General features: G+C 47.0%; 1 protein-coding gene across 2 annotated transcripts in view; it reads right to left on the bottom strand.

The window, feature by feature from the left end:
• The window catches only part of SUFU (SUFU negative regulator of hedgehog signaling), an 83,884-nt gene that overhangs the window by 9,901 nt on the left and 61,979 nt on the right, over positions 1-12,004 (bottom strand). For both annotated transcript variants that reach the window (XM_080596907.1, XM_080596908.1), the window contains exons 9-10: positions 8,505-8,639; positions 6,882-7,020 (exon numbers count right to left, since the gene is read on the bottom strand). In XM_080596907.1, the coding sequence (XP_080453033.1) occupies positions 6,882-7,020; positions 8,505-8,639 (274 nt within the window). The remainder of the gene's footprint in view (positions 1-6,881; positions 7,021-8,504; positions 8,640-12,004) is intronic.

The raw sequence follows: 12,004 nt of genomic DNA, 5'->3' as shown, positions 1-12,004 counted from the left end.
GAAAGCAACCTAACAGATTTAGAAAATGTTTTTCTTGGGACAGATACATAAAACTGTTTTGGGTAAGAGCAGGTTGTAGTTGTACGTGACTGAAGCCAGTTTGCGGGCATTGTCCTTAAACTCACCAGGCTAGGCACAGCACATCTAGTTTGGTTCTGGGCACATCTATTCAAGCTGGGGAGACCAAAACCCATCCCCTACCACTTCAAAAGAGGACTTGGCCCATAGCTGCCACTTACAGGCGAGCATCTCAAGTACCAGAGTAGCTCTTCCAAATGTTACTTTGAACCTCTGCTGCTGCCATTATGCCAATGTGCATAAATGATTTAACATGTGGTATAGCAGAGAGAAGAACCAGATGTGCTCATTTCCAGGGGAATGTCCTAACGCTACCGGAACAGAGTCATTCTCTTGTGCTGTCTCTGTGACTAATTCAGTGTTTTATATGATGTGGAACGACTCCAATTGGATGAGCTGGGGAAGAACCAAAATACCCTATAGCTGTGGTGCCCATAAAGCTAAGAAGTAGAAATAGGGGCTGAAATAAAAGCAAGGGAATAGAACATGAGTTTCTCATATCCTGGGTGAGTAGTTTATCCCCCAAACACTGATTAGAGAAGGCAAAACTTCTAACAACTCCAGTTCCATTCTGTAAAACTAGATTTTTTTGGGGCTGTTTTTATTGAAGAAAACCTTCTATTTCTGGTTTCATTCAACACAAAGGGATTTTTTTTCTCCTTTTGGTTTCTTTAAGGCTTTTGTTTCAGCAAGAAAAACTGAAAAATATTTAAAGATTGAGCTCGGTCTGATCTTCTTTCCCAGATTTTTCACTTGGGTTGCCAAACCAAAAGAATGGATCGTCCCCTATGACCCTGCTCACTGCAATCTCCCCCCACCCTACAAGTGCCAGCACAGATAGCACATGTTGATAGCTCCTGAATGCTGGGTGCTTCCCACAGGTTCCAGGTACCTATCCTGCCTACAAACATGCTTGTTTAACATTTTCTATGAGACATTTGACCTTGCTGTCCTAAACCTCAACTTATTTTTCCATGCTGGATGTCTTGGTTTTGATTTTTTTTAAGGGTTTTTAGGGGAAAAGGAATCAAGTTATCTCAAAGAGGTGTTTTGGAAAACGTATCTTTTGACAGTGCTAACAAATGTGGATAATCATTTTGTTGCAAACAACTGGAAGTACCCCTCAGGAGGAGGGCTACAAAGATTAGCAAAAAATGTTCTGGAGGTCAAAGGAGCCCTTCTCTCCATCATGAGAACGCTTTGCCAAGACAGAAGCCTCTGGAAGTGACTGTTTGCCCACAGTCTTTCAGGGAAGGGCAGAATAATGAACTGAAGAGCCCTTCTTCATTGAGCACGTCCTTGCCCAAGACAGCTTTTCCCCAAACACAGGGCAGAGGCAGCTAAGTAGGACTTTCCCTTCCGATCATTCCTCCGAGCGATGAGGAATTGCTATGGCACCACGCACATCAGGACGAAAGGCAGGGAAACTCTCCAGCGCTCTCAGCATTTCTGCTGGAAGTCAGGCAATGTGGAGGAGGAGAAGGAATTTGCCAACTTGAATGAAGGGGAGGAGAGAAAAGCAGAGACGGGCCAGGATGAGGGGAAGACAAAGACACAAAAACAGGATGGAGGGCAGACCAGAGGCCAAAGCCGGAGGCGACACAAAGGGTAGGGAGCCGGGAGCAGAACCCCGTTTCCACAGCCTCAGCATCCACACAGTGACTGCTGGACGCTGCAAAGCCACTGGCACAGGAGGCGAGCAAAGCGTCCTCCGGCAGGGGCTGGTGCCAGAGGATAACACCCCACCGCAGCTCAGCTCACGTGGAGACAGACCTTGTGCTGAGAATTGGAGGGCGCCAACTGCAAATGAACCATAGCCTCCATCTGCCTAACAGCATTTGTTTTGAAACGGAGTAAATTACCTGGAAAAAAAAACAAAAAAACAACCACCCTCTACATTCAGAGACCAGCAATATCAGGCACACAAAACTTTGGAAATGGCTGAATAGAGATTGCCTGCGCAATGCTAATTTGGCCCCAGCGTACGTCTGCATCACGAAACAAATCTGTAATCACAAGATCGCCTGCAGTTTTTCTCCCACAAGACCTCTGCCCTGCTCAGTCCTCGGGATGGTTCTGCTCACTGAATGCAGCATTAGTCATCATTTCTTTTCATTATCATTCAAGTTGTTTGCCCGTTCCCTCCTACTCTCTTCCCCTTTATTTAGTATGCTCCATCCGACTACTGCCAGCATGGATTACACTGGAAGCACCTAATCTTACCGTCCTTACTGCTCGCACAGTCTCTGACGTGCTCAGCCTCACATTTCTGCGAGGCAGGGAGCGCTCCTCTCCCTGCAGCAGATGGGGGAGGGAGCTAAAAGAAGCTGAGACCTGACAAAGTCTCCGAGAAAACCTGTAAGAGCAGGGGGTTGAACATGAGTCGTCGACTCCCAGGCTGAACCCTACACCCCATAGAGTTCCCTTTCTCTCTCCTGACCTGTAAGAATGAATTTTAATATCTTCCTGAAATTGCTTCTGGTGTTCATCTGTGGTGCTGGAATGCTTGGCAAGCACTGAATTAATCTTCACAGGATGACTGGAAGGTTTTCCTTAACAGACAGGGGAAAACAAGCGAAGAGGAAATTGAGTCTGAACGTCCACTTCTTGCAGGTGCCTGCCTCAAGACTCGCAGGTCCCTGTTTTCCAGCCCACTCAGCACTGTGGGGCACAGGGGATCTGCAGCAGAATTCCTCCTGGCCTCGGGTGCTGCTGGCAACATGGATCAGACCTCGGGTCTCAAGCTGACCATCCAGAAAAAAAGGAACACAAACTCATTTGCCACCTGTGAATATTTTAGCTTAAGAATCTAGAATAACATTGAGAAAGAACAGAGTAATAGAGGCAGGGACGGGATCCAGTTCTCCAGGGTAACATTTAACAGGCTTCACCATGGGACTATTGTGATTTTTTGCAATTACCTGCCTCATTCACTACACACCTTCTAATTCTGACAAACAAACCAAGTGGAAGTCCTATAGGCGAGAGTCTACCTTACTCCATACTCCTGATTCATTCCCTTAACACGCTGTATGCTTGTGCACTGAATGAGGCATACCTTGTAAAAAAAAATAAATCTAATCATTCAATTAGATATGGCACTGAAATAGACATACGTAGCAGGGGCAAGACTGTTGTTCAAATACTTCTTAAATTCTGTATGCTTGATTTTGCAGTTAACGAGGACTCTTTAACTATAGGTTTGTTTTTACTGCACTGTATTGGCTTGTATGTCAGAGTTTGCAGCAATATCTGATGCGTAACATGCACATTGCACATGATCAAAGACTCGACTGTCATCTTCTTCCCTAGAACAATGACTGCCTAAAGCAGCAGGAGCAGAAATTATCTGAAGGTAGTGTTAAACAAACCTCCTTCTCCCCTCTGGGGAGAGTAAGCAGTCCAGGTGAGCAAGGTAGGAGGGGAGAACAGTCTGCTTTGTGCTAGACGGGCAGAGAGCTCCACATAAAAGCAGGGGAGCTTTGCAGAAGCATGTCCTGACTCCCATCACTGGAGACTTAATGATGGTAATTCCCAAAGGATGATGCATGCTGACAGGCTTTGACACAAACTACCCCAGGATAATATTAATATGTATTAAAGGCTCAGGCAACTTTATTGGGTCGGGCTTGATCAGTAACACATTTCAACAGAGCGTCTCTATCATCTGCCTGAACATAAGTGAGGGAGGGAAGGAGAACACACGCACAACCTCACCTTGCTTCGGGTAGGTTTACAGACAAACAAGGTTGATCTGTGATGAACCGCGTGCTTGGCACAGCTCAGACCAAGGACCTCGGACACTCTGCCACGAATACAAATGTGTCTGTGGGGCAGTTATTGTCAGAGTCTTTGTGCAAGATCAACGTCCTTAACCCCCTGACACTGGGCCAGACAGCTCCTGCACAGCCTTTCACCGTGCATCTGGGACATCTACCCCTCGGAAAGGAGAGGAGAGGAGGCAAGGGGTGCTTAGGAGGCAGTGTGGGGACACTGCTGCCACAGCACTGGGGGAAGGGGGAATGGAAGAAAGAAGGGCGGAAGCCTTTGATCATGTGTGATGTTAATGCAAGTGTTACACATCAGAGGCTCTGCCACAGTAACTAGCATATAAACAGGAGTCTAGTGTTAACAAGGAGGGCTTCTTGAATATGTTTGTATGTTTCTGAGTCAAAGCAATTTCCCTATTCAACAATACATGACACAGTGGAAGAAGTTCAGAAATAAACCAGCCTGACATGCTTAGACCTTTAATAGAATTTAGCTTCTTAGAACTAATTAAATGTTACTTAAATGAAAAAAAAAATTCCAAGTACTTGGGAAAGGTGCCAATTTGACAGCTCTGGAGAATGAAATAATCTAATCACCCCCAGAGCACGGGCAGCAGCAGGACAGGCTTCCCCTAGTAACATACCTCGAACGTGACCTGGAAAGGCTGTTGACAGAAACGGGGCGTACAATCATCGTGGTCTAATGACTTTTCTGCTGAGACTGCTAAAACGGCTCCTGCCGAGCGCCAGCTGCGGCGGCGATTCGGACACCTGCCTGGTAGGAACGGCGCCGGGACCTGCCAAACTCCTGTCACCCGCTAACCGTCCATCAGAGCCAGCGACTCTCAGATCATCGCTCAGCCCGGGCTGATCGACTGACCCACGTTGGACACGCGCCACACGAGCCCACGAGATGTAAACAGGAGGTACTGTGTTTAGTCTGCACGTTTGGGCTCCCACCGCACCAACGCTCGGGCCCAAGAGGAGTCAGTCGCTGGCTGCCGCACAGAGTGGAGGCCGGGGTTTTTCGTGCCTCCTCCCCAGGAGGAGAGAGGCCTGCCGTCTCTCTTCCCCTCCACGGTCCCTCCGTTTACAAGCCTTTGCAGCAAGCCCCTGCATTGCAGTGCTGTGTTTCAGGCGCTAGCTCTCCTTGGAGCTCGTCGCCGTGCCTGGGGTCCCAAGCAAGGGAGGAGGCAGAGCCCCTCCGGGCCTCGCTGCGAAAGCTTGGCGGGGCCTGCCAACTCGACCAGCCCAGGCTGCGAGGGACTGAACCCAACACAGCTCGCCTCCTCGGAAATTTTGCGCACCACAATTTCTTTTACTTCTGAAGCAAAGCCACACGAACCTCCCTCCTCCACTCCCAACACCACAAGGGACTGCAGAGCGCAGATGAAGCCTCCCGTTGCATATTAAGCCAAGAGCCTCAGACACTCCCACATGTATCTCACAGAGCCGGGTGCTCCTCCTCTTGTCCCAGGCTGCTTCTGGCCTCCCTTCCTCCCCCACCCGGTCTGTCCTCCTTCATTCCCATCACAGGATGGGGCAAGAGCCAGCACAAAGGCAGTCACATCAGAAGAGAAGATCCAATGCACTGACCTTGTGTAGGAGACAAGCGAGGGAACTTGCTTCTCCCTACCCTGCAGGAGCCGGAAACTCTCCACCTTTCCCTCCCACCTACTCCAAAAAAATACATAATTTTCGGCACCCAAGTAACAGGCACAGAAGCAACCAGGCTCATAAGGGTTAATACTAGCTGCTTGTCTGAATGGTGACCTAATTATTGCCATTCTTCACTCTTAGAGGTTACCTGACTACTCCACACATCAATACATTTCAAGATGTGATGTAAATGCAAACAAACACTCTTATGTTTGGAGTTAACACAGTCACAAGATCCCGTGTATCATGTGTTGGCAAGCACAGGAACCAACAGCAAATGACCCACCCTTAAACCTGACCGTTTGCTGTTAATCATTACAGGAGCGTTGCACTTTCCAGCCAGTACAATCAAAGCACGCGAGTTCTTTGAAAATCCCTACACGAGATGATTTCAGCCAAGATCAGCTCCTTCACAAGTCGTACAGATTTCAAGGTATGATGTCCTCCAGACGTATGAACAGAGGCAGTGGAATGCCTTGAAAACAAGTCAGTGGAAGGTTAAATGCAACACTGCAACGCTAAAACAAACCTCTGCCTTAAAAGCAGAAGGGGAGGCAGGAATGCCACAGTAACAATGAAGGCAGAGATGCACTGCATGTATACAGTCCCTCAGAGACGGGCTTTTCTGCACAAACACGTTCCCTAAAGCTTTTTTTTTATGTTTGCAATATGTTTATAACCGTGAAGAAATTCAAGGTTAGAATAGCGCTGTGCCACCATATCATTAGTGCATCACTGGCTCCGCAGGGCTGACCCTCAACACCAAGCAGATGGGGAACTTCCAAGGGAAATCTGTGATACAGAAAAAATCTGGTGCAGAAAACGTGTGGGTGCTTCAAGAAACCACAGACTTTTGTCAAAGAATCAATAGGAAAGAGGTATAACTGAAAGAGGCTGCACTATCCGTGCTGCTCTCCTGTAAAGGACGATGTAAAACCGAGATCCTGGCTCTGTAGGATCAAAGTCCCACAGCCTTCTCTTGAGATCAGCTTGCTACTCTTCTGCCCTGGCTCCATTCTTGTTTAGGTCATTCTACTCTGCCTCCCCAAATTCCTTTCTGGAAGAAATCAAGTGTAAATACAGCCTGCAAAGTGTTTGCTGACTCCAGGAAATGGATACTACTGTATTCACAGATGATTTTAGAACTTTCCAGCCACTGCTTATCGATTTGAGCTCCGTTAACATAAATTGTAACAGTTCACCATTATTTTTTGAGTCCATAGTCACTGAAAATATTACACAAGAACTATAAGAAACGTTGCAGCACGAATGGACAGGTTTGTTACACTTTTAACCCACATAAGCCCTTAGCAGGATCACTTTTATGACACTGTAAAGGAGGAAAGGAGAGAAAAAGGAAGAAGGCTCTCTCACTTGTAACCAAGGTCCATGTGCTGCATAGGGGTGCTCTTCTGTTGCAAATGCTCCTTCTACTCCCGTTGATACAAACGTGATTGCTGTGTCCCCTGTAATACTTTTATATGTAAAGTGCCGTCCATGTAAGAGCCTTCCCCTGGGGAATAAAACATGCGTGTGAATTGAAAGGCTGTGAGCAGCATTCAACAGACTGATGAAGATATATCACTGTAATATAGCACTATAGCTTCTGCCATCAGCATGGAAGCCATTTGAAAGCAGCGACTATTAATTTTTTTTAGGAATATATGACCGATTTGCTTCACAAAGCCCGTCACAAGTCTCCTTCTGAGGCAGGGAGCTCTCTCTTACCTCCCCCCTTGAACTCAGGGCCTTGTTTCAGAGCTGTATTAGCTCACCTCAGTCCCCTTGCACACCTATCCCCACAATGAGGCACTGATGCATGCATGGGCAGGGCACTGCCAGCCTTTCAGAGAGATGAAAGCTGCAGGAGAGAATCCAGACTCCACATCATGTGGTAGGGTCTAAGCAGGCTCATCAGTGGGACCAAACTTATCTACGGTGACAACGCTTAGTAATCCACTGCCCTGGTGCTTGACAAATGTAACCTGTGTTACTTATGCATTTCAATGAAATGGCTAGAAGATACACATACGTGATCATCTACAGAATCAATTCCCATTTTTTCATTCAGTGCTTTCCATGGGGAAAGCGATGCCTCTGGTATTTAGGCTCAGAGACTCTGCATACAAGCATGCCTCCAACATGCAACTGGGAAACGTTCAGGTAAGATATATGGCACCTAAGAACAGTCACAGCTGCCTGAGGAGTTACTGCTGGTCAGCTGAGCTGTGGTAAGTGATCAGGACAGACTGTTCACACATTTGTAATGTAAAATAAAATATGTTTGCATTAACTGTCCCATTGGTTTCTCAACAGGCATAGGCAACCGTGCACCTGCTGCTGATAACTCTGATACCACAGGCACGTAACTCATTAAGCCAAAGTAACTCAATCACCTGCAACCGTTTGTCTTATGCTAATGACTACAACATTTGCCACAGGTATTTTTAAAAATAGTGCCGATTGAAACTGTGGACATCTAGAAAAGTCACTTACAGTGGTATGCACAGCCTGAACCTTCGAAAGATAAGGCATAGGGCGTACACACAATGTTCTGTCCTTTCATTCACCTAAGTGCCAGAATTTGACTAAAAACATACTTGCATGCATAAACTGACTGCAAACGGGCTTTGTACAAATACTTGTGTCTGAGTCCATAAGCCATAGTTAACAACTCAAGGGATTTCTTTGACAGAATATGATAAGACATCTCTTCTTTATCACAGTTGCCAGCATTAGACTAATAATAATAAAAGCATACTAATCCCGTCCTGTTTCAGCACTCAAAATACACTGGAGGACAAAAAAAGAATGAGAAACAGTCTTACCACGATGAACACACATGCAAAGAACCATCTGTTTTTAATGCGTTTTGGCAAAATTATCTCAACTCTGGCCTTTAAAGACTCATTGCATGCATGCCTGTATGGCGAAACAATGCCACAAGGCAAAAGCTGCGTGTTAGTAAAAGCTGAGGAGGAGGACGACCTCACTCACCTTAGACAGAGGGGAATCAGCGCTCCGGACTCCTGGTTGAACTTCAGGTGTACACTCTCCAGCTGTCTCGTGCGGATTAGCTCGTGAGGAATGATAGCTGCTGAGCTCTCGCTTTCTAAACTGTCCTTCCGGCTTCTGGGAGGAGAGACAAAACATGCATAGTTAGGGTCCCAGCGCTGTGTGCCATCGCTGCTGTGATTCAGATCGACTGTGCGAATGCTGAAGGACACAGGAGCAAACTGTTAGGAAGACGCATCTGTGTTTTCATCACCCCCACAGAGACACAGCCTCCCGCAGACTACCAGCCCCAGCATGCAGCTCTTCACCCTCATTAGACAACCTAGGATATGAATTGGAGCCTCATCCCTTCCTAGCATATAAGAAAAAAAAATCTGTGAAGAACTGGGGCAAAACTACACTCTCCAAAGCCCAAACCACTACAAAACAGCTTGGAAGAATTAGCAGGTATGCCCTCCCTCCCCCTTTTGCTTTATCTTCAGGTTATTTTAGGCAGTGGCCTGTGGGAAAGGGTCAAAAAGTCTCTTGTGCCCTTGCTGAGCACCTTTAAGGTCTGAGGCATGCCTACAATTCTCTCCAAATCGTTTCTTTCCACAGTTCAACCAAAAGGTTTTGAGAACTCTGTTTCCACCAGCATCAAGTCAGCCACAAGATGGATTCTGCACGTGATGAGTAGGACATCTGCAGACTGCTTTCCCCTTGAAGCGGGGCTGCTTTAAGACAACGCAGCTTTGCTTCCTATTTATTCATCTCTGCAAGGCCAGCAGCATGTCATGAAGCTATGACTAAAGGTTACGTTGTTACATGATTAGGAACTTTGCCAGACAGAACCCTCCAGATAATCAAGCAGGTGTATCTCAAAATACTTGACCATAAACACTTTATATGTTCAAAGAGCAGTTACTTGATAGCCCAGAACGAAGAAGGCAGAACGCAGGATTTACAGTTTCTAAGGATGACACGTATTGATGCAATGTGCCTGAAAAGTGGCTTATATTTTTGTGACCCGATGTTCCATGTTCACTTAGTAGAAGTAAGGCTTTGTGAAGATTGTTTCCATACAAGAGAATCACCAGAGGAGGGGAACAGGGAAGGCAGGAGAGAGCTGAAAGATGCCACATAGCAGTGTGGTTCTATCTTGCCAGACAGACCAAAAACCAAACAAGGCTACCAGGCTGCAGCTGCACTTGGGAACACTGTTAAAACACGCCCAGATCCCTCCTCCACCCAAGCTGAGCCATCTTGAACTTACATCTGGAAAAACTGTAAAGAAACAGCTTGAACTTCGTGAGCTGACTTAGATCACACCTCTACTTGACTTTACATTTGGGTGTTGTCACAAAATTACTCCCATCCACCACACACATAGTAATATAGTTCAGAATGGCTTCCAAAGCAGATCAACCTCCACACTCTGCCCAGTCACCTAGTCCCAGGTGAGCCTTCCACCCAGACTGCTGAGCTGCTCCCTCTAAAAGGAGGGTACGAACTCAACTCTTCTATCTCACCACGCCTTCCTGCAAAGAAACAGAAACGTGCAGAAAACAAACAAACAAACAAACACAGGGCAGCTCATCTCATCTCATCTCCCTGCAAGATAAAAACTGTGAAACGTGTCCTGTGTTCTGCCTTTGCCACACACAAACTGTAATGGACTCAAGGACACAGGAGGTCAGGACCCAGTTTATGCACGGGGTGGGCTCTGGGCTGTCAGTCAGCCAAGTGTCAGGCTGGTGGGTTAACCCTGAGGCAGAGACACAACATGCTTTGTAGTCTATAGGTGGCACTTAAAGCTGTGTTTAATCTACTTCAGCAAACATTTTACAGCTCTTTGTAGGTGGGGTCTTCAAAGAGCGGAGTGGGCCAGCATTTCACAGGCTGATTACCTGAGAAGTGCACGGTTGATTAATGATCAGTTGACCTTAAGCTAAGCTTTGCCTGAACTTCCTTATCAGATCTTATATACACAGCAAGCTGTGGGAAAGTCAGCCTGTGGTCTACCGCTTCCAATCATTCATTTATCAATCCCTACTAAAAGGGTCAGCCATTAGCAACACATAGCTTTCAAGCCATAAGCTCGCACTTAAATGCAGTTGCAGAGTTTATGCACCCTGGAGCAGATCAGGAGTTACACAGCAACGCTTCTGCTACGGAAAGAGACGGTGCCCTCCTCACCTGGATTGCCTAAGTGCTCTGGGCACGTCTCCTACCACTGCATCGCAGGCAATAGGTGCTGTAGGTTCATGTTGCAGCAGGACAGACTGCCGGAGGACAGTTCCCCAAAACCCCCGGCTCCAAACTCCTGGAGCTGAAGGTGGGTTTTTCAGTTTCCACCACGCGAGCCAGTGCAGCTGCCAGCACAATGGGGCTGCAGTCCTGAGGGGAAACAGCCTCCGGTTGTTAATGCAATAATAGGAATGACGACAATATTCTGCAGGCAAGGGGCAAAGCTTTCTAAATCTTATTAAAAACAGCAAACGCTGTTTGTCATTACACACTCAAGAGAAGATGTTGACTAATGTATAACTATCAAACGGAACTGTCATGACTTTAAGGCTGTCAATAATTATGACTTCACATTAATAAGTAACCAGCCCTTCTGTCAAAAAGGTGAAGGAGTGAAGCAAAATGGTAGTTAATTCTTTGAATGACATGAAATTATTAATCCTTTCCACAAAACTTTTCCAAAACAGTCACGGTCTCCGTGTTTCTTTTTTCACTTTAGTGGAGCTCACACAGCCTCAGCTATTCAAAGTTAGGGGTGAAACCACAGGAGCAGAAAGTAAACCACCCTTCTAGCTAAACACGTTTTTAAAGAGAGTTTGGGGGGGGGCATTTCTGGACGTGTTGTGGAAGAAGCATAACACGTCGAGAGGTGACGGTGCACCCCACTTGGCATGGGGTTGCAGCACCTACTTTCCGCCTCAGCAGAAATCGCCACCTCAGGGCCGAGAGGTGATCGGTCCCACCTCCCCAGCAAGGGACCCCAAAGCTCGCCGACCCAGCTGGGGCCCTGCTGTGCTTTTGTGAGCGTCCTGCAAACACGCTGGAAAGGTGGTGGTGGGGGGCACGGGCATCCCATGGCCTACATCCAGTCTGTGGACCAGTGGTCAGACCCACGCGGTGGCTGAGGCGAGGAAGTAGGCCCGCACGACCCACCGCTGCCTCCGCAGTTATTATATCCCGGGATATGCAACTTAATGAAAATAAAACAGACAAAAGCACGATTTGAAGGGTATTTACAGGCTTACAGTTTGTAAAATGGAGGTGCTCAAGTGAAAGAAAGGTGCTTGAGGAAGGCCACAAGTCTGCCTCTCAGACTCCGAGCATGTGCAGGGACTCTGCAAGACGCATTAAAATTCTCCCACTGGGAACGGAAATCCTTGTGCTGATTCTTCCAAAGGGTGATAGCCCAGATGGAGGGTCAGCAGGACTTGTAGGGTGTTATTAATAAGATTAGAGTTCACATTGTAACACACACT

This window comes from Anser brachyrhynchus (genome assembly GCF_964034855.1).
Source record: "Anser brachyrhynchus genome assembly, chromosome: 6".
In the NCBI taxonomy this organism is placed as follows: domain Eukaryota; kingdom Metazoa; phylum Chordata; class Aves; order Anseriformes; family Anatidae; genus Anser; species Anser brachyrhynchus.
This window is presented reverse-complemented; position numbering and strand designations above follow the sequence as displayed.